At 48.3% G+C, this 24,200-nt stretch overlaps 1 protein-coding gene across 2 annotated transcripts in view; it reads right to left on the reverse strand.

The window, feature by feature from the left end:
* tamalin (trafficking regulator and scaffold protein tamalin) overlaps positions 1–19,992 on the reverse strand; it is a 38,138-nt gene extending 18,146 nt beyond the window's left edge. For both annotated transcript variants that reach the window (XM_067976703.1, XM_067976702.1), the window contains exons 1-3: positions 19,694–19,992; positions 852–901; positions 339–393 (exon numbers count right to left, since the gene is read on the reverse strand). In XM_067976703.1, coding sequence (XP_067832804.1) covers positions 339–393; positions 852–901; positions 19,694–19,894 — 306 coding nt within the window. In that variant the 5' untranslated portion in view covers positions 19,895–19,992. The remainder of the gene's footprint in view (positions 1–338; positions 394–851; positions 902–19,693) is intronic.
* Positions 19,993–24,200: the final 4,208 nt, after the last annotated feature.

Below are 24,200 nucleotides of genomic sequence, written 5' to 3' on the forward strand. Positions count from 1 at the left end.
TTGGCAACGGGCAGTAATCACCAGGCATTGTTCTGTGATTTTAAAATGCGAAGGATTCGAAAATCTCATTTCTACACCGTTCACCTGACGAAGGAGGCAGCTTCCGAAAGCTTGTGGAATTTAAAATAAATTTGTTGGGACTATAACTTGGTGTTGTAAAATTGTTTACAAACAGCAACAGCCACAGCCATTGGCTCTTAGTTGAGATAGCAACAAAGAGCAGAACTGGCTTCAGGAACTGCAGAGGAGACATTGCCATTGCCTGCTCTCCCCAGTGAACAAACCAGATGCAGTGAGAGGACTTAAACAGTGGATAGGGAAAGTAAAATAAATCGTACCTGAATTTCAAATCCAAAGGCTTCGTCATCTTGCTTTTCTAAGGTAATAATCCTCCTTAAGACAAATAAGCAAAAGATGAATACCATTTACTAGAGATACTGTACACTTCGACTTTTTATGATATCTTTTTCTTCCTCCAAATCACTGACTCATGTTCAGGTACTGTCCCACAGGTGTCAAGCATCATTCCAGTCAGGCCCAAGCAGCCAGACATGAGCCCAATAGTGACATATTAACAGGCTATTCAACAGTCGGGGGAAGCATTACAATCGAGCCCAATTCTGTTCTTGCCCAAACATCCCATGCGTGCATGTCCTCCAACGGGAGTTGTTGGATAGCGATCAGAAGCAGAAACCCTTACTGATTTGTACTCTGCCCCCAGCCCAGGGGCACTGAGGTCAATTGTAATGCCCCTATCGTTGCCAATCAGCTTACTCCTCCCAGACAAGGGGTCAACTCTGTGACCTTCCTGGGTCTGCAGTTAAAATAAAACAAATAAAGGGACATCTTACCTTTCGTGCTCAGGAGAGTCTGTCAGCGTTTTCCATTTCATTAACGACCTCTGCGGGGAAAGACAGATAATTAGATTTCAAATTAAAAGCTGGATCAGGGTCCTCAAGCTGCTATCCAATTGAGTACAATTAGTAGAAGAATTGCCATGACTAGTACTTTGACCTCGTGCGTAGTGAATGGAGTGATGTTGCTGTATGAAAACATCAACCACTGGCTGGTGATCAAAAGGGGGCCCTGGCGTTATACTACTGGATACTAGTGTACTAACACCTATGTCTGGAGTTCCTCTCCTTGCTACCTTAGCGGAGGCCTTAACCTATTTATTTTAAACAGTAACGTCTTTTCTCAAGTAGCGCAGAGAAGGATTTTCAACGAATGCGATTAAAGTTTGTAGCTAGTATCCCAGTGTCATCTCAGCACCATTGAGGGTCAAATTCTCCTTGGCCAGTAGGGCAAAATGGCGGCCCGTCTTACACTCCGCCCGATTTCCTTTTCCATTGAAGTCATAAGCTCCTCTAAGATGCTTTGCCCTGTGTTGTGTTTGCTTCATTTTCTTGGGTTGTCTCTGCGGTGTTGTTCACTATAATACTCGTTTCTGTATTTAGGTTTTAACTCAAATATTGGTTCCTCCTCCTCCCCGGCCCCCCTCATCTCAGGTTAAATAACTTCTATTGATTACTTCTAAATCCTCATTTATCAACCAGTGTTAATAACTTATTAACCGGAGAAAGGACTTGAACAATATGTTGATAGGGTTAGATAAAGAGGGATGGGAGGAGGCTCGTGTGGAGCATAAACACCAGTGCAGGCCTGTTGAGCCGAATGGCCAATTTCCGTGCTGTAAATTCTATGTAATAACAGTGATACCAATCTCTAACCCTTTCCAAATATCTCAAGCCAATAAGTGTCAGCCTAGAACAGTCTGGTAGTACTTTTATCACTGAGTCTTAAGGCTGGTACTTCAGTCCAGTACGGCGGGAGTGCTGTGTTATTGATGATACCACTTTTCAGATGGGAATTAAACGGAGATCCTTGCCCATCTTTCAGAGGCATATTAAAAGATTCCATGACACGTTTCAATAAAGGACAGCCAGGTGCCCTGGCCAACATCCCTCCCTCAGCCAAGACCAAGGGAAATAGATTAGCTGGTCACTGCTATTTGCAAGATGGCTGCTCTGTTTGCCGATGTAATAACAGTCGTTAATTCATTGCATGTGTCAAGTCCATTCTGCAGCCTGTCACCATGTGTCCTCTATCTACCTTGTCCCATACATAACTTTTAAACTCTAGTCATTTGTTTCCAATCCTTATGATCACAGGAAAACTTAAATGCATCAATTCAGAGTCCATAACCAACACATTTTGTGATACTCTCTTTCCACCCAAAAACTGAGCCTCAAAGTAGCAGTGGGAGAAAGTCCCTTACCTCTTTGGTTGTTCAGTTTCCTATACTGGAGTTTAGAAGAATGAGAGGTGATCTCATTGAAACATATAAGATTCTGAGAGAGCTTGACAGGGTAGATACTGAGAGGCTGTTTCCCCTGGCTGGAGAGTCTAGAACTAGGGGGCATAGTCTCAGGATAAGGGGTCGGACATTTAAGACTGAGATGAGGAGGAATTTCTTCACTCAGAGGGTTGTGAATCTTTGGAATTCTCTACTCCAGAGGGCTGTGGAAGCTGAGTTGTTGAGTATATTCAAGGCTGAGAGATAGATTTTTGGACTCTGGGGGAATCAAGGGATATGGGGATAGGGCGGGAAAGTGGAGTTGAGGTTGAAGATCAGCCATGATCTTATTGAATGGTGGAGCAGGCTCGAGGGGCCGGATGGTCTACTCCTGCTCCTATTTCTTATGTTCTTATGTTTCCTCGTGTCTACTTTCTCCTCCCCAGAGCGAAAAGAATTACCCGTGGGGATGAGGAGTTTTGCTAGTCTCCTGAAGATGCTGACCCATGCTGGGGTTGAGGTATGTTCTACCACCGATGTCTAGCCTCTCAAGTGACCGTTCTGCATGTGCAAGTCTGGGCAGTGAATGGCAGCTGGCTATTCAACCACAGAGGCTATCACAACTGAGGATCTCACCTAACAGCCACATACACTTCCTAGCAGGGATCACTGGACCGTGAGCAAGAGCAGGAACCCTGGCAGATTATTCCCCTCTCTTCAAATCAATTGTTGTTCCCCCCCCCAACTCACTCACTCCCTCCCTCCCTCCCTCCACCTCCCCCCTAGATAAAATCAACTAGCAGCACGGGGGAAATGAACTAAGGGCCTTCCTGGTCTGAAACCAACAGGAGAGCTATTTTCCTTCATAAACTTCCCTCCCCTCTCCGCACAATTCCATGAGCATTGGTCCCCTGTTCAGTGTCACACCCAAGTGGTCATTAGTCACATGTGAGCCTTGATAGTGACTATCAACAACCTATTTGACCCTGCGGGGAGCAGAGTCACAGCTGGGCCCAAACACGTCCTCACCCAACATCCACACTGCCAACAGGAGTCACCGGGGAACAGCCAGGAGTGGGCGCCCTTGCCAATTTTGCCCCAACTCATCCTTGAGGGTTTTGATGCCAATTGTAGCGTTCCCTCCTACCACAGCTCCAGCAGTGACCAGTGATCGAAGCTAAGACCTTCTTACTCTCTGTGGCTCAACTGCTACCCGTGTAAACTTGCTGAGCCACTGGGGAAGCTGTAACTATCCCTTTAACCACACATTAGGGCTAGGGTTGCCAACTCTGGTTCAACATATACCTGGAGGTTTCATCACATGACCCACCCGCCTCCAACCGCCCCGCCCCCACACCCCCGCCATTGGTCGCCCGACATGTCCATCCTCCCGGCGCCCCGCCATCCCGCACCAATCGGAAAGCGAACGATCGTTACCCGATTGGATGACTCTTGACTGTCGGTCAAACGACCTTTACCCCCCATCTCCAATATTTGTATAACTAATAAACAAAAGTGTTCAAAGTAAATGGGAAAAAAACCACTTTTTTTTAATGCCCCTATGATTTTTCTCCGAGGTTGCTGGAAGCAGTGTCCAGGAGATTAATCTTTAATTCCTGGAGACTCCAGGACAATCCTGGATGGTTGGCAACCCTACATGGGGTTAATACATCAAAGGCAGTGGCTGGGCCTTGAAGGGTCCCAAATCAGATCTCCACAGTAAATCAGCCCTTATCTTTTCACAGGAAATTCTTAAGCTCCTTCGTCAGCTCAATGTGTTTCCTGGACATGTCTCTGGTCTGGCACCCAGCTCTGGCTGAAGTGACATTACTCACAGTCAAACTCTGGTTTGTATTTGTTTTAAGGAATGCAATCATTTTGTTAAAAGTCTCGACTGGGACTGCGGACGTGGCCTGGTCGCTCCAGCGGTTGGGGGCTGCTTTCGTCTTCAGAGGGGCTGGTGTTTCAATTTAGCCGTGACTGATACTAAGGCTCAAATCTCCACGTTCAACATCGGCAGCTTCTGCCCCTGCTTCAGCTCATCTACTGCTGAAACCCTCATCCATGCCTTTGTTACCTCTAGACTGGACTATTCCAATGCTCTCCTGGCCGGCCTCCCATCTTCCACCTTCCAGAAACTTGAGCTCATCCAAAACTCTGCTGCCCGTATCCTAACTCGCACCAAGTCCCATTCACCCATCACCCCCTGTTTTCACTGACCTACATTGGCTCCCGGTCTGGCAATGCCTCGATTTTAAAATTCTCATCATTGTGTTCAAAATCTCTCCATGGCCTCGCCCCTCCATATCTCTGTAACCTCCTCCAGCCCTACAACCCTCCGAGATCTCTGCACTCCTCCAATTCTTGCCTCTTGCGCATCCCTGATTTTGATCGCTCCACCATTGGTGGCCGTGCCTTCAGCTGCCTAGGCCCTAAGCTCTGGAATTCCCTCCCTAAACCTCTCCGTCTCTCTACCTCTCCCTCCTCCTTTAAGACGCTCCTTAAAACCTACCTCTTTGACCAAGCTTTTGGTCACCTGTCCTAATATCTCTTTATGTGGCTTGGTGTCAAATTTTGTTCGATTACTCTCCTGTGCAGCGCCTTGGGACATTTTACAACCTCAGGTTGGAATTGACAGTTTGGGTGTCAAGAGTCCGAATCAGCACAGTTATTCTGGCCCGAGCAGTGTGAAAACAAAATCAACCCTGGGACCTCAATCTTGACCATCGCCCAGCGATCGGTGCCCTACCGAAAGGTACATGCGAATGTTGGGGCAAGGTCAGGATTGAGCCTCTACATTTGAGTTACCCGCTGGCATTCGTTATCTGGGTTTCCACATTGGAGAATGGTCAGTTCGGCCAGGGCACCTGACCCTTGTGGCATCATATCCCAGCACGTGGCAGCGCCTTCAGTGGGTGAGGGGAGAAAACCGATGCCAGCATGAAATTACATGGAATGTACAGCACAGAAACAGGCCATTCGGCCCAACTGGTCCATGCCGGTGTTTATGTTTCACACGAGCCTCCTCCCACCTCACCTCATCTAACCCTATCAGCATATCCTTCTATTCCTTTCTCCCTCATGTACTTATCTAGCTTCCCCTTAAATGAATCATTTACAGATGAAATGAAAACTAATTAGATATGATTATGACTTGAATGTCGTTGGAAAGTCTCATTCCAACCCATAATGACCTGCAAGCGCTGCTTTCAAATGCAGTATTTCTGAGACCAGGCGCTTCTGTCTTGATGAAACTCGTGTTTTTTTCTTCTCTGAGATTTGACAAGCAAAAAACGATCTCTGCACACTGTTGAAGGTAATTGCCAAAAGAACCAGAGGGGAGATGAGGAGAACTTTTTTGTACGCAGCGAATTGTTCTGATCTGGAATGAGCTGCCTGAAAGGGCGGTGGAAGCAGATTCAATAGTAATTTCAAAAGGAAATTGGATAACTACTTGAAAAAATTTGCAGGGCTGTGGGGAAAGTGCGGGGGAGTGGGACTAATTGGATAGCTTTTTCAAAGAGCCGGCACTGGCACGATGGGCCAAATGGCCTCCTTCTGTGCTGTATCATTCTATGATTCTATGAACGTTTATTGAGCATTTGCACTTCAGGACTTTGCAACTCTGTTTTCCCTTTGCCAGCACGTTGTTAAGGAAGGGCACTGAGCTGAGCCCACTTGTGCCAATAAATGCGGATCAACACCTTTCCAAGACATGATATCTGCTCAGTTAAGAGGGAATGAGTCACTCATCAGCCACCACCTGGCCAGTGTATTTCATATCAGTGTTTTTGGTCTCAATCAATGAGCCAGGATATTGCAAGCCACCTACGTTCTACGCGCAGTATAGCAAAGCAGGCCAATGCTGTGCCGTTGAGTGATTCGCTAAAAGTCGATTGTCTAGTTGGCACCATGCACTGGTACCAACAGCTGGAGAAGCAGTGTGTGGCATCTGTACAAACAAGTTGAACGAGTCTCGCGAGCTCTCCAATGATCACCTTGCCAAAGTGACCATTCTCCATGTGGAAGCCTAGACAATAAGTGTCAGCAGATTATGCAAATATGGAGGCATCAGAGCCTAGCTCCTGAACAAATGGTGTACAACCTTGGCACATTATATGTGCGACCCATTCTGCTGTATCTGCTGCACCAGTCAAACTGGCAGAGATCTCTCCACTTACATGGCTGTTGCCGAGACACTAGACAAATACCAACCAACGCCAGAAGATAGCAATCCAGTGTGGGAATCCTGGCTGATATTTTTCCTCTCCCGAGCCCACGGATGCCTTGACCGATTATGACACTTCCTATTGTAGTCTCAGCTGAGACCAGCTAACTTAGCACAGTATTGTACTACCATCAGGAGTGTTCTTAAAGAAAAAAAATGGCTGTTTTAATTCAGCACAGACCTTAAGCTGTTCGCTCCCATATGCAGCAAACATGTTGCAGCTGGGGGCTGCAACGACAAATTGCCAGTCATCTTCAAAGGCGAACTCGAGGGAATGTAATTACTGTTTATTCCAGTTGCGGCATTCCATCTATATAGCTAAGAGCTTAACATCGAGAAAAAAACCACCAGCTCCATCGACATGGCCAATGATTCTGATTAACCCACTCACTCATCAGCCAGGGCTGAGGCTGAGTGGGTTGTTTACATTGGGCCTGTTCCTTTGATGCGCTGATTTGGATCTCTTGACACTAGATTTGATCTTGATTGGGAAGTTGTATTCATTATTTTGTAATAAAAAGTTACTTTGTTCCCTTTTCTGGAGGTTCAGCCATCCCCTACCAGGGGGGTGGCTGAATCATTGAATTAATTCAGAAAAATACCACAGCCCTCATTTGGAACTCCAAATTCCAAACCTTGACGTGACAACAACAACAACTTGCATTTATATAGCGCCTTTAACGTAGTAAAACGTCCCAAGGAGCTTCACAGAAGCGATCAGACAAAATTTGACACTGAGCCACATAAAGAGATATTAGGCCAGGTAACCAAAAGCTTGGTCAAAGAGGTAGGTTTTAAGGAGCGTCTTAAAGGAGGAGAGAGAGGCAGAGAAGTTTAGGGGGGGGGGAATTCCAGAGCTTGGGGCCGAGGCAGCTGAAGGCACGGCCGCCAATGGTGGAGCGATGAAAATCGGGGACGCGCAAAAGGCCAGAATTAGAGGAGCGCAGAGATCTCGGAGGGTTGTAGCCCTGGAGGAGGTTACAGAGATAGGGAGGGGGCGAGGCCATGGAGGGATTTGAAAACAAGGATGATAACATTATTGTATGGGCGTTAACATGTTTGTATGCAATGCCTCTCTCCACTATTTTAATGGAGGCAAACGTCTGCATTAAGATACCAGACAAAGGAATTTCATCAGAATGTGTTAAGAGTCCCTATGCTAATCTTGCACTGTGCCATTTTAATGCCACAGTCTTTAAACTGCTACAGCATTTTGCCAGGGACAAGAAGTGGGAGGGAGCATTGTTTTGTTGGTTGCCACTGAGTCGGGATAGACAGAGCTCGATGTATAGTCACCCACACTCCTGCGGGGGCCCGTTGCTCAATGGTCAAGCCAGTTTCTTCCAACTAGGAAGGGCTGATAGGGAGTGCCAGCTCTTCTGAACAGAAAGAAATTCGAAGGCAATGCTTTGTGCTGCTAGTGTTTGAGCTAAGCCTACAGACCAGGAAGCTATGAGGTTTGGTCTGAGGTCTGGGCTGAAGCTGCAGTAAGGGAACTATGATTGGCCTAAACACCCCTAGGATAGGGTGAGTGGGTGGGGGAATGGTCAGTGTTTCTGCTCCTGATCACTATCCAATGACCCCTGCTAAAAAAAAAACAATGCACGTGTGCAAATGTTAGGATTGGGTCGGGCTGTGATGCCTTACACATCCAAATAGTCTGTTGGCACTCACCCGTCACAAGTAACATCTGGAGAATGGCTGCTTGGCGGAGGTGCCAGATAGTGACTGGCGCCCATAGAACTGTACCCCAGCATGAGTCAGCAGCTTCAGGAGAAAGTTGGCTCATAAAAACAACGGGCACACTTACGCTGTCACCAGCACAAAGCAAAATGCCACAGCTATGCCAATACTAGCCGCACCGTGAACTTTGTACTTCTCTTTTGGCACTGGCACACTGAAAAAATACCGAACTGGCACCAGCATCAAAGGGGCAGTATAAAGGGAGCCGAACACTAACTGGGCTGGATTGATCTCTCCCTCTTGAGACAGGTCTGCATGACATGCTCTCCTGGGTTCTAAAACACTGAAGTACACCTGAGTCAGTTCATGATGCTAGGCCAATGCAGGTAAACAACTGCATACATCAAAAAAAACACACTCTCCTGAGGCAGACTGACTGACTGCCTCCGAGTAGTTCAATTGAAATGAATAAATGCTTTAAAAGAGATTATTAACATTGGGATTAAAGGCACCACCAGTCCCAGTCATCCTCATGGACCAAACAATAGAAGATTAACTATTTGGTTCCCATTGTAAACAGGTGGGAATTTACCTACAGGAGGAAAGCCTTCCTACTTACAATATGTGGATCAGAATGTGGCAATTATTCAATTCATTGTAAACTTCTCATAGGTTATTTTTTTTAAAAGCCTCTGAAGACAATTCATTCTTGCCCCAAAAAGCTCCTCTCCTTGATTTGGGCGTCACTTTCAATCAGGAAATAGCAGCTCCTTTGTATATTATATGGTGCCTTTATATCATAGGAGAGCAGCCGACAGGAGGCCAGCTCGAGTGCCCCTCAGTCGGTCGCATTCCATTGTATAAATACCCCCAAATTCGAGAAGCCGAGGGCTTTGTAGACCCACGAAAGTGCCTTTGGAATAAGGTGTTTAACATCTTGCATTTATATAGCGCCTTTAACACAGTAAAACGTCTCAGTGTGCTTCACAGGAGCGATTATCTGACAAACACTGACACCGAGCCACATAAGGAGATATTAGGGCAGGTGACCAAAAGCTTGGTCAAAGTGGTAGGTTTTAAGCAGTATATAAAAGGAGGAGAGAGGGGTGGAGAGGTTTGGGGAAGCAATTGCAGAGCTTAGGACCTAGACAGCTGAAGGCACAACCGCCAATGGTGAGGCAATGGAAGGGTTGGATGCACAAGAGGCCAGAATTGGAGGAACGCAGAGATCGCGGAGGGTTGTAGGGCTGGAGGAGGTCACAGAGATAGGGAGGGCGTGAGGCCATGGAGGGATTTGAACATGAGGAGAGAATTTTAAAATCGAGGAGTTGGTGGACTGGGAGCCAGTGTAGGTCAGCGAGCACAGGGGTGATGGGTGAACGGGACTTGGTGCGAGTTGGGATAGGGGGCAGCTGGTCCCATGTATGTCCCCTGTTCGAGAAATTGGATCACTGCACCCCACTGCGCCCAGTGCCACTGGCATCTGACTGTAAGGAGGAGAGTGACTCACGGAGTTTGCTCTCCTTGGACAGGAAACAAAAAGGGCAACGCAAATAAGGTGAAGGCCGGTGGTTTTCCCACTTTCTCGGGAAAACGGATGGAATCAGGCATTGCGATCCCCAAAAGGCTGGGAAGAATTGGGGAATCCCATGTAATTCAAAACTTAGCTCATTGTAATCCAGTGGCCCTGGCCTTTATGGAGGGGTCGAGTATTTGAGTATGGAGATTGCAGGCACGTGTCGTCAGTTTCATCGCAGTCCGTTGCCCTGCTGAATGTCATTGCTGATTGGTTGGGAGTGAGGGGATGATTTATAATATCATAAATGTTGCTGCTTCTGGTTTCCATTAGATTTTATTTTAACTGGCAGCAGATTGAAATCGGCACATTAAAGGACTTCTCTCTCTTGAAGAGCCAACTTAAATCAAAGCAATTTCCTCATTCCTGGGTTTCCAGACAAATCTGTCTCCCCCCCACCCCCCTCCCTCCATACGCCTAACCTGACCAAATGCATCTCCTTTCTGATCTCTATCATGGTCAGACCTGTCTGCATGCTCTTACTCCCCATGTACTATTTAAACTTCGAGTGCAAGTTTCCATTTGTTGCACACTTGCAGCCCAAGTCACACCGACTGTATAATCAGCAGGGAGCTATTTTCTTTAAAGTCAGATTTTGGAGCAACAAAAGTGCTTGTCTATGGAGTTGCCATGGAGCGAGCCTGATTTATATCAGATTGGAACAAACGCTCACTGTAAATCTGCAGCCTGTCACAAGCGTGTGTTACTGCTGACCTGTAACAAATGGGAGTGTGTGTGTGTGTGTGTGTGTGTGTGTGTGCGCGGGTGGGGGTGGGTGCGGGGGTGGGGGTGGGGGTGGGTGAGTGGGTGTGTTGCTGTGTGTGTGCGTGTTCTGTTGTGTGCGGGTGCATGTGTGCTGGGGTGTGCGGGTGCATGTGTGCTGGGGTGTGCGGGTGCATGTGTGCTGGGGTGTGCGGGTGCGTGTGTTGGTGTGTCTGTGTGTTGGTGTGCGTGTGTTGGTGTGTCGGTGTGTTGGTGTGTCTGTGTGCTGGTGTGCGTGTGTTGGTTTTGGTGTGCTGGTGTGCGTGTGTTGGTTTTGGTGTGCTGGTGTGCGTGTGTTGATTTTGGTGTGCTGGTGTGCGTGTGTTGGTTTTGGTGTGCTGGTGTGCGTGTGTTGGTTTTGGTGTGCTGGTGTGCGTGTGTTGGTTTTGGTGTGCTGGTGTGCGTGTGTTGGTTTTGGTGTGCTGGTGTGCGTGTGTTGGTTTTGGTGTGCTGGTGTGCGTGTGTTGGTTTTGGTGTGCTGGTGTGCGTGTGTTGGTTTTGGTGTGCTGGTGTGCGTGTGTTGGTTTTGGTGTGCTGGTGTGCGTGTGTTGGTTTTGGTGTGCTGGTGTGCGTGTGTTGGTTTTGGTGTGCGCGTGTGCGCGTGTGCGTGTGTTGGTTTTGGTGTGCGCGTGTTGGTGCGTGTGCGTGTGTTGGTGCGTGTGCGCGTGTGCGTGCGTTGGTGCGTGTGCGCGTGTGCATGCGTTGGTGCGTGTGCGCGTGTGCATGCGTGTGCGCGTGTGCATGTGTGTGCGCGTGTGCATGCGTGTGCGCGTGTGCATGCGTGTGCGCGTGTGCATGTGTTGGTGCGTGTGCGCGTGTGCATGTGTTGGTGCGTGTGCGCGTGTGCATGTGTTGGTGCGTGTGCGCGTGTGCATGTGTTGGTGCGTGTGCGCGTGTGCATGTGTTGGTGCGTGTGCGCGTGTGCATGTGTTGGTGCGTGTGCGCGTGTGCATGTGTTGGTGCGTGTGCGCGTGTGCATGTGTTGGTGCGTGTGCGCGTGTGCATGTGTTGGTGCGTGTGCGCGTGTGCGCGTGTGCGTGTTGGTGCGTGTGCGCGTGTGCGCGTGTGCGCGTGTTGGTGCGTGTGCGCGTGTTGGTGCGTGTGCGCGTGTTGGTGCGTGTGCGCGTGTTGGTGCGTGTGCGCGTGTGCGCGTGTTGGTGCGTGTGCGCGTGTGCGCGTGTTGGTGCGTGTGCGCGTGTGCGCGTGTTGGTGCGTGTGCGCGTGTGCGCGTGTTGGTGCGTGTGCGCGTGTGCGCGTGTTGGTGCGTGTGCGCGTGTGCGCGTGTTGGTGCGTGTGCGCGTGTGCACGTGTTGGCGCGTGTGCGCGTGTGCACGTGTTGGCGCGTGTGCGCGTGTGCACGTGTTGGCGCGTTGGCGCGTGTTGGCGCGTGTGCGTGTGTTGGCGCGGGTGCGCGTGTGCGTGTGTTGGCGCGGGTGCGCGTGTGCGTGTGTTGGCGCGGGTGCGCGTGTGCGTGTGTTGGCGCGGGTGCGCGTGTGCGTGTGTTGGCGCGGGTGCGCGTGTGCGTGTGTTGGCGCGGGTGCGCGTGTGCGTGTGTTGGCGCGGGTGCGCGTGTGCGTGTGTTGGCGCGGGTGCGCGTGTGCGTGTGTTGGCGCGGGTGCGCGTGTGCGTGTGTTGGCGCGGGTGCGCGTGTGCGTGTGTTGGCGCGGGTGCGCGTGTGTTGGCGCGGGTGCGCGTGTGTTGGCGCGTGTGCGCGTGTGTTGGCGCGTGTGCGCGTGTGTTGGCGTGTGTGCGCGTGTGTTGGCGTGTGTGCGCGTGTGTTGGCGTGTGTGCGCGTGTGTTGGCGTGTGTGTGCGTGTGTGCGCGTGTGTGCGTGTGTGCGCGTGTGTGCGCGTGTGTGCGCGTGTGTGCGCGTGTGTTGGTGTGTGTGCGCGTGTGTTGGTGTGTGTGCGCGTGTGTTGGTGTGTGTGCGCGTGTGTTGGTGTGTGTGCGCGTGTGTTGGTGTGTGTGCGCGTGTGTTGGTGTGTGTGCGCGTGTGTTGGTGTGTGTGCGCGTGTGTTGGTGTGTGCGCGTGTGTTGGTGTGTGCGCGTGTGTTGGTGTGTGCGCGTGTGTTGGTGTGTGCGCGTGTGTTGGTGTGTGCGTGTGTGTTGGTGTGCGCGCGTGTGTTGGTGTGTGCGTGTGTGTTGGTGTGTGCGCGTGTGTGTGTTGGTGTGTGTGCGCGTGTGTCGGTGTGTGCGTGTGTGTCGGTGTGTGCGTGTGTGTCGGTGTGTGCGTGTGTGTCGGTGTGTGCGTGTGTGTCGGTGTGTGCGTGTGTGTCGGTGTGTGCGTGTGTGTTGGTGTGTGCGCGTGTGTGTGTTGGTGTGTGTGCGCGTGTGTTGGTGTGTGCGCGTGTGTTGGTGTGCGCGTGTGTGTCGGTGTGTGCGCGTGTGTTGGTGTGTGCGTGTGTGTCGGTGTGTGCGTGTGTGTCGGTGTGTGCGTGTGTGTTGGTGTGTGCGCGTGTGTTGGTGTGCGCGTGTGTGTCGGTGTGTGCGCGTGTGTTGGTGTGTGCGTGTGTGTTGGTGTGTGCGTGTGTGTTGGTGTGTGCGTGTGTGTCGGTGTGTGCGTGTGTGTCGGTGTGTGCGTGTGTGTCGGTGTGTGCGTGTGTGTCGGTGTGTGCGTGTGTGTCGGTGTGTGTGGGATTGGCAGCATAAACTGGGCTTCAACAATCTGCAAGGAGAGCTCCCCTGGTGGCTAAGTGAGTAAGTGCCCCGTGTGATGTGGTGTTGAACCATCCAGGCCAGAACAGTCCCAGGTTTAATTCCCACCTCTGTGGGAAGCTCGCTGGTCTCAGCTGGTGAGCATGTCAGTTGGGACGCTAAAACTGACCCGAGTTAGGGGTGGCAAAAAAAAAATCAAACACTTTGCAAAATTGGCTGCAACTCTGACTCATTCATGTCTCACAAGCTCTCTGCTGCTGGGACACTTCTCTATTTTTGACAATGTGACCCATCGCGTTCGTGCTGGCCGAAAAAGAGCCATCCAGCTTAATCCCACTTTCCAGCACTTGGTCTGTAGCCCTGTAGGTTACGGCACTTCAGGAGCACATCCAGGTACTTTTTAAATGAGTTGAGGGTTTCTGCCTCTACCACCCTTTCAGGCAGTGAGTTCCAGACCCCCACCACCCTCTGGGTGAAAACATTTCTCCTCAGCTCCCCTCTAATCCTTCTACCAATTATTTTAAATCTATGCCCCCTGGTCACTGACCTCTCTGCTAAGGGAAATAGGTCCTTCCTATCCACTCCATCTAGGACCCTCATAATTTTATACGCCTCAATTCAATCTCCCCTCAGCCTCCTCTGTTCCAAAGAGAACAACCCCAGTCTATCCAATCTTTCCTCATAGCTAAAATTCTCTAGTCCTGGCAACATCCTCGTAAATCTCCTCTGCACCCTCTCTAGTGCAGTCACACCTTTCCTGTAATGTGGCGACCAGAACTGTACACAGTACTCAAGCTGTGGCCTAACCAATTAGTTCAGTTGCATAGATTTCTTCCGCTACAGAATGTGCACCTTCTCAAAGCTGAAGAACAGTCACACTTCAGATAGTTCACGTTTCATGATCACGCTTCACAAGTCGGCAGAACACACTGTCCCCAGGTTCGTGTGATTTTGAAAGCTTTCTAACCAAACATCACCGTATTTCCCGAACCGTAAGGACGGGGGCAAGGGTCACGAGCGCCAGGAATCCTGGTCACTTTAATTATTTTTAACAAAATATTGCCTCCATTTCACACTGTGATATAGATACTGAGGTAATTCCAACTTTTATGTGAACTTGTGTGCTTATCAAGGCAAAGGGTGTGAGTGCTGGAGAATTGAACTCTTCCCATTTCAGGCCCCCAGTGTCTCAATGCACTCCCAGATCAGACACAGCACAGCCAAATGCAAAGCAAGTCTGCCTCTACTTTTCTCCAACAACATGCCCGACCTCAAAGAGAGCTTCCTATTGTGCCAGTGTGACATTTTCCATTTTAAATTGTCAGCCCCCTTCATGGCCTCTTTGCGTGAGATTGCCAGTTACTGGTAGATTAGGGGGTGGTTACGTCCTGTGGTTGAGACTGACTGCCCAAGCTCCAAAGACAGGAGACTTTCATCCTAATCGGTACGAGCTGCATTCAAACCCAGGTCCCAGAGGCGATGAGGCAGTATGTGCCAGCTCACTGCAGCACCCAGCCTACGCACCCGTCTAACATGGAACGTGAGGTTGTCTAGATGGTGGCACTCTGAAATGAATGCAAAGGCAAATGTACTCCAAACGGAGACGGAAAGGACTGATCCGTATCCTAAAGTGGCATTCTGCTCATAAGGTTCGGTTGCCCATCCCTAACATTCTCACACAGAGACACAGCCACGCTGACAATAGTCCCATCTCTGCATGTGTACCAGAATTCCACTACATCCACCTTAGATGGACATGTGGTGCTCCTCCTTTGAGAGTCTGCAGTGGGAGTGGCTTCATCAAAGTTGGACAATTGGACCAAATCAGGCACCAGCACTCAGTATAAGACACTGGACTTTCTATTATATTTTGCAGGCTTGAAGCTGCTGTCCAATTTCAGCTACTTTCTTGCCCCAACTGTCACCCTTTACATACAAGGTAATGGAGTGTTTTCCTCCCGTTAGTAAGGAAGTTATCTGCACTTAGTAGCTAAACTGACACAGTGCCATTTCCCATTTTCTAGCCCACAGACCCCAGGCAGTGCCTTTGACAAGGAATTGAAATTGTCCACCTGCGATGCAGAAACCAACTTGTCTGGCTGACTTTGTCCAGTTTCCATGGTGCCATCTTCAAACCATGCAGAAGCAGAACTGGTGAAGGAGAGCTATACTTGGACCAGAATGTCTATCGAATGAGACTGAACAGGAAAGGTACACAGGTCAGGAGGTAAACCTTTTTGCTTGTTCACTATTGATCAGTTGACCATAGTGGGAGTAGATTACAGTTTTAATTTACCTAAATTCGAGTTTAGGTGCCCACATTTCAACATTGAAACTTCAAGGGGAAGTTTAGCCACAATAACAAGTTTTCAGATGATCTCAGCACCTGGAATAGTCTGCTTTAAAAATGAAATTCCACAGCAAATACTCACTGTAGCTTTCATACTTTATCAAAAAAAGTTTGTAGTGCCAAATGTGATTGACATCCCAGAATTATCATCCACTCCCTCCACCACCGGCGCACCGTGGCTGCAGTGTGTACCATCCACAGGATGCACTGTAGCAACTCGCCAAGGCTTCTTCGACAGCACCTCCCAAACCCGCGGCCTCTACCACCCAGAAGGACAAGGGCAGCAGGCACATGGGAACAACACCACCTGCACGTTCCCCTCCAAGTCACACACCATCCCGACTTGGAAATATATCGCCGTTCCTTCATCGTCAGTGGGTCAAAATCCTGGAACTCCCTTCCTAACAGCACTGTGGGAGAACCTTCACCACACGGACTGCAGTGGTTCCAAGAAGGTGGCTCACCACCACCTTCTCAAGGAGCAACTAGGGATGGGCAATAAATAGTGGCTTTGCTAGTGACGTCCATATCACAAGAGGGAATTTATAAATCACATTGCTGATTGAGACATTGCATTATCCTCTGTGTATAAAAATGGTAGCCTAGATTTTCTGACTGCATTATTTTAGTGCCTGTGATAGCCCAATAGGTTAAAACGATGCTGATTGGACGATCTATGCTGGCCAAGAGCATTTTAGGACACCGCCCCTTTAACAGAACGCACTAACTTCAACCCAGCGTTGTTCATGAGCAATTTGTTGACGCCAGGCAGTGTCTAGCTCGAAGGCTACTTTCACGAATATTTCAATGCATTACACCACAGATGATGGGGTGTGGGTCTGTGCCTGCAATTGCCCACACAGTCAGCTTCTGATTTCAATTGCAGCACTGAGTGGAGGTCAGGCACTTCCCCACAGGAGAAAGGTAACATTAACCACTACACGGTTAATAGATCTGCTGAAACTAATGGCCTTGTAACAACAACAACAACTTGCATTTATATAGTGCATTTAATGTAGTAAAACATCCCAAGGCGCTTCACAGGAGCGATTGTCAGACAAGCCGCATTAGGAGATATTAGGGCTGGTGGCCAAAAGCTTGGTCAAAGAGGTAGGTTTTAAGGAGTGTCTTAAAGGAGGAGAGAGAGGGAGAGGAAAGGTTTAGGGAGGGAATTCCAGAGCTTAGGGCCTAGGCAGCTGAAGGCACGGCCGCCAATGGTGGAGCGATGAAAATCGGGGATGCGCAAGAGGCCGGAATTGGAGGAACGCAGAGATATCGGAGGGTTGTAGGGCTGGAGGAGGTTACAGAGATAGAGAGGGGACTAGTTTTAATAGCACCCTTTATTTGCTTTTAATATCTTTTGCTAGAGAATAAGAGAAAGGGACAGCACTGAAGAGAAGGACAATACTGAAACCCAGCTCAGCCATCGGCCCACATTTGTGTAGGCCTTGACTGGAGGCCCAGAGACACATGGGGTAATGAATTGTCCACAGGTGGAGGGAAGGTGCCCCCGGCCCATCTTTTGCTTTAAACAAAATGAGCTGTCGTTGCCGAGACATGTTTTTCTCCCACAGATAATGGATATGTGGAACAGACTGCCAGAGATGGTTCTTCATTTGAGGTCAACGGACACCTTTAAAAAGGAACTGCATCAACATCTGTTGAGAAGTGGGATTGAGAGATTAACAACAGTACTTGATGGGTTTTTTTTCCAGAGGAGGAACTTTAAACCAAAAAGTTACACTCGGCAATGTGATGTCAGGAAGCACTTCTTCACACAAAGGGGAGTGGAAATCTGGAACTCTCCCACAAAAAGCTGTTGAGACTGGGGGTCAATTGAAAATGTCAAAACTGAGATTGATAGATTTTTGTTAGGCGAGGGTATTATGGGTTATGGAACCAAGTCTCCCACTTGAGGTCGGAATAACTGTTTATGGAAACATGCAAATTCCTGGAATTTGTACCGGCCCTACAACCCTCCGAGATCTCTGCGTTCCTCCGATTCTGGCCTCTTGAGCATCCCCGATTTTAATCGCTCCACCATTGGCGGCCATGCCTTACGTCGAGTTACATTGAGTCTACAACACAGAAACAGGCCATTCGGCCCAACAGGTCTATGTCGGTGTTTATGCTCCACATGAGCCTCCTCTCACTCCTTTTCATCTCACCCTAGCAGCATATCCTTCTATTCCTTTCTCCCTCGTGTTTATCTAGCTTTCCTTTAAATGTATCTATGCTATTCGCCTCAACTACTCCTTGTGGGAGCGAGTTCTATGTTAGTACTCTTTGGGTAAGCTCTGGAATTCCCTCCCTAAACCTCGCCACCTCTCTCTCCTCCTTTAAGACGCTCCTTAAAACCTACCTGTTTGACCAAGCTTTTGGTCACCTATACTGATATCGCTTTATGTGGTTCGGTGTCAAATTTTGTTAAATGCTCCTGTGAAGCGCCTTGGGACGTTTTACCACATTAAAGGCCCTTTTTCAATACAAGTTGGTGTTGTGAATCCCCCACTGTCATAAGCAAGAGACACAATTGCCTGAAGCCGATGGAAATGAATCAGCTAACTGACCCCCAAACACTCTCTCCCTAAACCCCTTTCCCCTCGTTGCCTCTCTTCCCACCTACAAAAGCATCCAACGAAACCTGACTCATCTACTGCGTCTTTGGTCACTCCCCCTTAACCGTCCTCTGTACTCCTGTTGGGGTCTGCCCCCCATCGGTGTGAGGTGGCTTGATTATATGAAATGTACTAAAAAAGTGCAAGTGGTTGTAAGCTGTCATTGAATCATTTCTGCCCGCCACCCTATCAAATCGGAGTAGGCCGTTCAGCCCCTCCAGCCTGTTCTGCCATTCAATTAGATCATGGCTGATCTGTGAATCTATCACAGACCTTTGCCCTTTTTGTTCTTCCTCCCTTTTCCTTGGCTCTGTATATGGTTAAAAGCTGTTCATCTCTAGCATCTTCCAGTTCTGATCGACGCTAAACGTTAACTCTGTCTCTCTGTCTCTCTCTCCACCCTCGCTGCCTGACCTGTTGAGTGTTTCCAGGAATTGCAGTACTTTGCTTCTGGTTGTCAATCATATTCAAATAACGGGGGCCGGGGGAACAATGCAAAGCTTCCCAGTAGCATCATTCACCCCGCGCTTCTCATCTACCTCACCAAACTTTCACAGTTAAATGACTTCACGTTCAGAAAAAAAAAAGGTTTCTGTGACGGACTAGGTCGTGCAAAAATAGGAACCGCGACTACAAAAGGGAACAGCACCTTAATGAATCATGTGGATCATTTCATTCCATCAAAAGGAGGCACCTCGAAATACTCATGCATCAGATGTACCGATTAACGAACTGTGATTCACCAAAAGTTTCACTTCGTACTGATGTCACGCTCCTCTAAAAAAATTAAATTGTTAACCCATTGACTCCCATTCCTCAGGGTACGAACTATCAAACTATGCAAACTTTGAATAGGTTTTTAACACTTTGAAGTGTCTCCCATTTGAGGTCGGAATAACCGTTTATTCACATTTTAAAATTCTAATGAAAAGGAACATCTATTTTATTAAAGCTCAGAAGCCATATATGTCGATTTTAAAATTGCCGCTGGTGCAAATATTACTATTTTTAAAAAGCATTTAAAAATTAAAATCGTTCCACCAGTGTTGGTGAAGTCCATCTATTGTATCTCATTAAATAAACAAGAGCGGTGGATCTGTCTCCAGGACCTCCAATATCCCTGGTGTTGTTGTATATTTACGCAGCAAAGTTATTTTCTAAACAGCGGACCTTCCAGCAATAACCGCAAAAAGATTGTATAGTTTGCCATTTTGCAAAAGGGCAAATCGTTCTCGTGAAAAAGCATTTGGGAAGATCACGGTGCAAAACTGGCTTGTTCATCTGTGCTCGCCTGTCCCGCAATGCTATATGAAAAACCGCTATAAACCACATCAGACACAAACTCCGTTATAACAGCCCGTTATTTGATTACAAAAAGCTACAATTTTGACCAGTGGCTACATTATAAGTGGAAACAATTCTTTACCAGTCCCTCTGAACTTTTCCCGAACAAAAATAACTTTCAGTGTGTGTGTTTTTTTCAGGGGAGGAGGGGGGGGGAGGGGTGTTATTATTGTTTACATACCTGTTTGTGATTGCGAGGCAGCGTGCCCCCCGAGTAGGCGAGGGTCTTGTAAAGTTGGGACGTCTTGTAAGTTTCAGCGCCGGTTTTGCAAGTTTCACTGCCGCTTTTGTAAATTTCACTCTCATCCCCGCTGTACGCGGCGCAATCGGCGCTGCCGCAATCCTCCTTGCGGCTTAACTTTTTCACTCTTCGGAAAGTCATTTTCTTGCGATTCTCATTCTAAATTTTTTTTTTTTTTGTTGGCCCGGCCCGAATCGAAACGAACGGCGAGTCTGTCTCCGAGTACTAAAGTGGAAGCTGCTCCCTGACACAACTGTTTATTAAAACGTCTAGACGGATGTTGCAGCCCCACCCCCCCTCCCCGCACGTGGTTAGTTTCATTTCCCCCCCAAATTGATAGGAATCTGCAAATAACGAGAAGCTTTCAACGTTTTATTCTCACTCCCGCCTCTCCCCCCCCCCCCCACCCTCCAAAAAAAAATGGACACATTTGTACCCCTGAATACAGAGTTTACAACTCGCCAGCTGCATTTATTTAGGGCAATCTTTTCCTTGGTAAATTTAAATGTCGCAAGAACACCTCCCCATTACAGCATTAAGCCGTCGTTTACACAGTTTATAAAATTTGTTCCTCAAAAATCTGCCCCCAATTCCACAGAGGCCTTGAATTTACTCTGTGCGATATTAAAAACAGAAAATGCTGGAAACACTCAGCAGATCTTGGAGTACCAATGTTATTTTAGCCGTTATTACATATTCCCACATTACAACAGTGACTACATTTCAAAAGTACTTCATTGGCTGTAAAGTGCTTTGGGACATCCTGAGGTCGTGAAAGGCGCTATATAAATGCAAAGAAGTGGATTAATCGTTAGGAGGCAGGAATTTCCTACTAACTCGTTTCTTTAATAACTTCTGTTTCTGGGATTTTTTTTATTTGTTCATGGGATGTGGGCGTCGCTGGCGAGGCCGGCATTTATTGCCCATCCCTAATTGCCCTTGAGAAGGTGGTGGTGAGCCGCCTTCTTGAACCGCTGCAGTCCGTGTGGTGACGGTTCTCCCACAGTGCTGTTAGGAAGGGAGTTCCAGGATTTTGACCCAGCAACGATGAAGGAACGGCGATATATTTCCAAGTCGGGATGGTGTGTGACTTGGAGGGGAACGTGCAGGTGGTGTTGTTCCCACATGCCTGCTGCTCTTGTCCTTCTAGGTGGTAGAGGTCGAGGGTTTGGGAGGTGCTGTCGAAGAAGCCTTGGCGAGTTGCTGCAGTGCATCCTGTGGATGGTACACACTGCAGCCACTGTGCGCCGGTGGTGAAGGGAGTGAATGTTTAGGGTGGTGGATGAGGTGCCAATCAAGTGGGCTGCTTTGTCCTGGATGGTGTCGAGCTTCTTGAGTGTTGTTGGAGCTGCACTCATCCATGCCAGTGGAGAGTATTCCATCACACTCCTGACTTGCGGCTTGTAGATGATGGAAAGGCTTTGGGGAGTCAGGAGTCACCCACATTTGACCCAATCCGTAAAATATAGATATAAAGCTGTCTCTACTTTTAAATTCCACTTGTTATTATTTTAATTTATTACTATACACCCAAGTAGCATGAATTGTGATAGCACCAAATTCCTCATAATAAAAGGATGGGGTAAGGTTTCCTCTGGCCGCTGTGTATTAACAGTATGTATGTGTGGACATCAGAATCGGCCTCAGCTCCAGTGCCCTCCCCCCATGGTCAAATAGTTTGTCGAAACTCACTTGTCTGGTCCCATACACAGAGGAAGGCTGGTGGGCAAGCAATGTCCATGGGACCGGATCCCACCTCGAGTCAGCACCTGTAGGAGAGGAGGGGAGACTATTTGGGAGGGAAGGGAAGGGAAGAAATCAGTATTGTCATGAAGAGAAAAAGTCACGCTACTTACCAAACATCGGTGGTTCAGTGGTAGAATTCTCACAGGAGGCCTGGGTTCGATTCCTGGCCGATGCACAGTTTTTCTGGCGATGGGCCGAATGGCCGCCTTCTGAGCTGTATCATTTTATGATTCTATACTTGGCAAGCAAATGAACTAAAACAGTTCGTACAGCTGTTGTTCTGTTTTGTGACAGTAAAGTCAACAATGGCAGAAAGGTCACTGGGGGTTCAGTCTGGAGAGTGTGAAAGGACCTGAAATACAGAACAGGCTTAACCTGCGCTAACCTTTACATGCACTGTGAGATCTCTGCAACCAAGGCAGGTCATGACAATATTCTAAGGGTATTTTATATTCTGAATCACTCTGTGGTTCCAGATTTCACCTGGACTTGATACTTCTGATTAGAAAGTGACACCAAATCATTCTTTGCAGATGTTTGCTGATGGAGAAGCCGTGAGTTTAACGAGACTTGAAAAATGCACTTGGTTAACTGCTTGAGACATAGGGATTACCAGACGAGAAAAGACCAAAGTCCATCTAGTTCACCTTCTACCATCCTGGTAGTCACATGATACAATTATAATGGAGTTGTTGACTAATCACGGCAATCGATCTCTATCAATGAGTCTACAACAGACCAAGACATGAGGTGAGAAAAAACCACCAGTGGTGGAGAGCTTTGGGAACCACAGGTCCAAAGTCACCTGTTCCTCACAAGCATGCTGCACTTCCCACATGTCATGTCTCAAATTACTCACATACTGTCTCCCAAAATATTATTCTCTGAAAGAAATGAAAGAGACCTTCAGCTTATCTCCTCCACAGCCTCCGGGTTCTACCATTCACACTGAAAAAGAAGCTTTGACCTTTGGTTTTGAGGCCCCTTTTTCCAGGTGGGATCGTTCCTGATTGAGGACCAAAGTTGAAGGGGTAAAGCCCACAGTGCCACTGGCACTCACCTGCACTAAAGTTTGGGAGAGCATGACTGAGGTGCATTGTCCATGCACAGTCAGACAGGCAGGCCATAAGTAATAAAAAAATAACTACACAAACAAGCAAGTTCCCCTACACACACATCGAAATTCAAGGTATGCCTTATTTTAGTCGTGGACTGGGAGCAAAGTCCGACTTAGCTCCTGCCCGGCCTTTTCTTCCTTGCTAGAAGGTAAGTGTCTTTAGAGATAACACTTGGTCCGTGTGATCCCCTGCACTGGTTCCGATCGCCTGAGGGGGTCAGAGAGGAATTGTACAGAGTATTTCATCCCTTCTTGGCACTGGGTCTTTTCTCTGTTTTTTTTGTTGCCTCTCCCAGGAGATTACATGATTGTGGTAAGGGGGTGGGGAGGAAGGCGGGGGCCGGAAGAGGAGAGAGGCAGGGGATGTGTTTAGTCATGATGCTCCAGCCATCATGAGTGTGGGGCAGGATTGATGGACCAACTGGTCTTGGCCTGCCTGTCAATCTCGTATGGTCGTATGATCTGATTAGCAAATTGGTGCGGGCCTCACTCAGTCTGTCTGGACCTGTGGCAGGGTCACTTTTTGCTATTTAGTTGGTGTTGAAGGTTGAATCTGATTTCCTAGTTCCTTCAGTTTTTCCTTTATTGAATTCCTTACAGGTCGAGGTGCTCTGCAGTCAGGAGTTGGGGGAGGCAGGGAGGGGTAAGGGTCAGAGCAGAGAGCGCATCATGTGGCCATGATTGGAGGGGAGGGGAAGGGAGAGCAGAGAGGCTGTGGCTGAGTGGGCTAAAAGCTCTCCGTCTATCTGAACTCAGAGCCATGAGTCCACAACATGTTAACAGTACACTGATAAGTCAATCCAGTACACTGATAAGTCAATCCAGTACACTGATAAGTCAATGCTCCCCAATGTTAACATTAAAGAAAGAACAAACTTGTATTTATATGGTGCCTTTCACAATGTCCCAAAGCACTTTACAGCCAATGAAGCACTTTTTTTGAAGTGTAGTCACTGTTGTAATGTAGGAAACGCAGCAGCCAATTTGCGCACAGCAAGGTCCCACAAACAGCTGTGTGATAATGACCAGATTTAGTGATGTTGGTTGTGGGGTAAATGTTGGCCAGGAGACCTACCCTGCTCTTCTTCGAAATAGTGCCGTGGGATCTTTTACATCCACCTAAGAGGGCAGATGGGGCCTTGGTTTAACGTCTCATCCAAAAGACGGCACCTCTGACAGTGCAGCACTCCTTCAGTACTGCAGTGGATATCAGCCTAGATGTTGTGCTCAAGTCTCTGGAGTGGGACAATGAACCCCACAACATTCTGACTTAGAGGCGAGAGTGCTGCCAACTGAGCCATGGCTGACACTTAAGGAATATGAGAGAGGGGCGGGAAGAGTCTCCCCAGATACGAGGGTTGTGTTCAAGTCTTGGACAGACTTGGGCTTCATAGAGAGTTAACAATTGTTCAGAGGAAAAGAAACGATTGTCATAAAGGAGGAAACCGAGCATCTGGGATACAGATTTAGCCATGGATGAGATGTGGGAATTCTTTCTGAGATGATAGGAGATAGTGGGGCCCCTAGGAGAGCAGTAGGAATCTGAGTGCGACCAACAGTGGAGGGCAGTACTGTTTCCCGATT

The sequence above is a fragment of the Heptranchias perlo genome, chromosome X (genome assembly GCF_035084215.1).
Source record: "Heptranchias perlo isolate sHepPer1 chromosome X, sHepPer1.hap1, whole genome shotgun sequence".
Classification (NCBI taxonomy): domain Eukaryota; kingdom Metazoa; phylum Chordata; class Chondrichthyes; order Hexanchiformes; family Hexanchidae; genus Heptranchias; species Heptranchias perlo.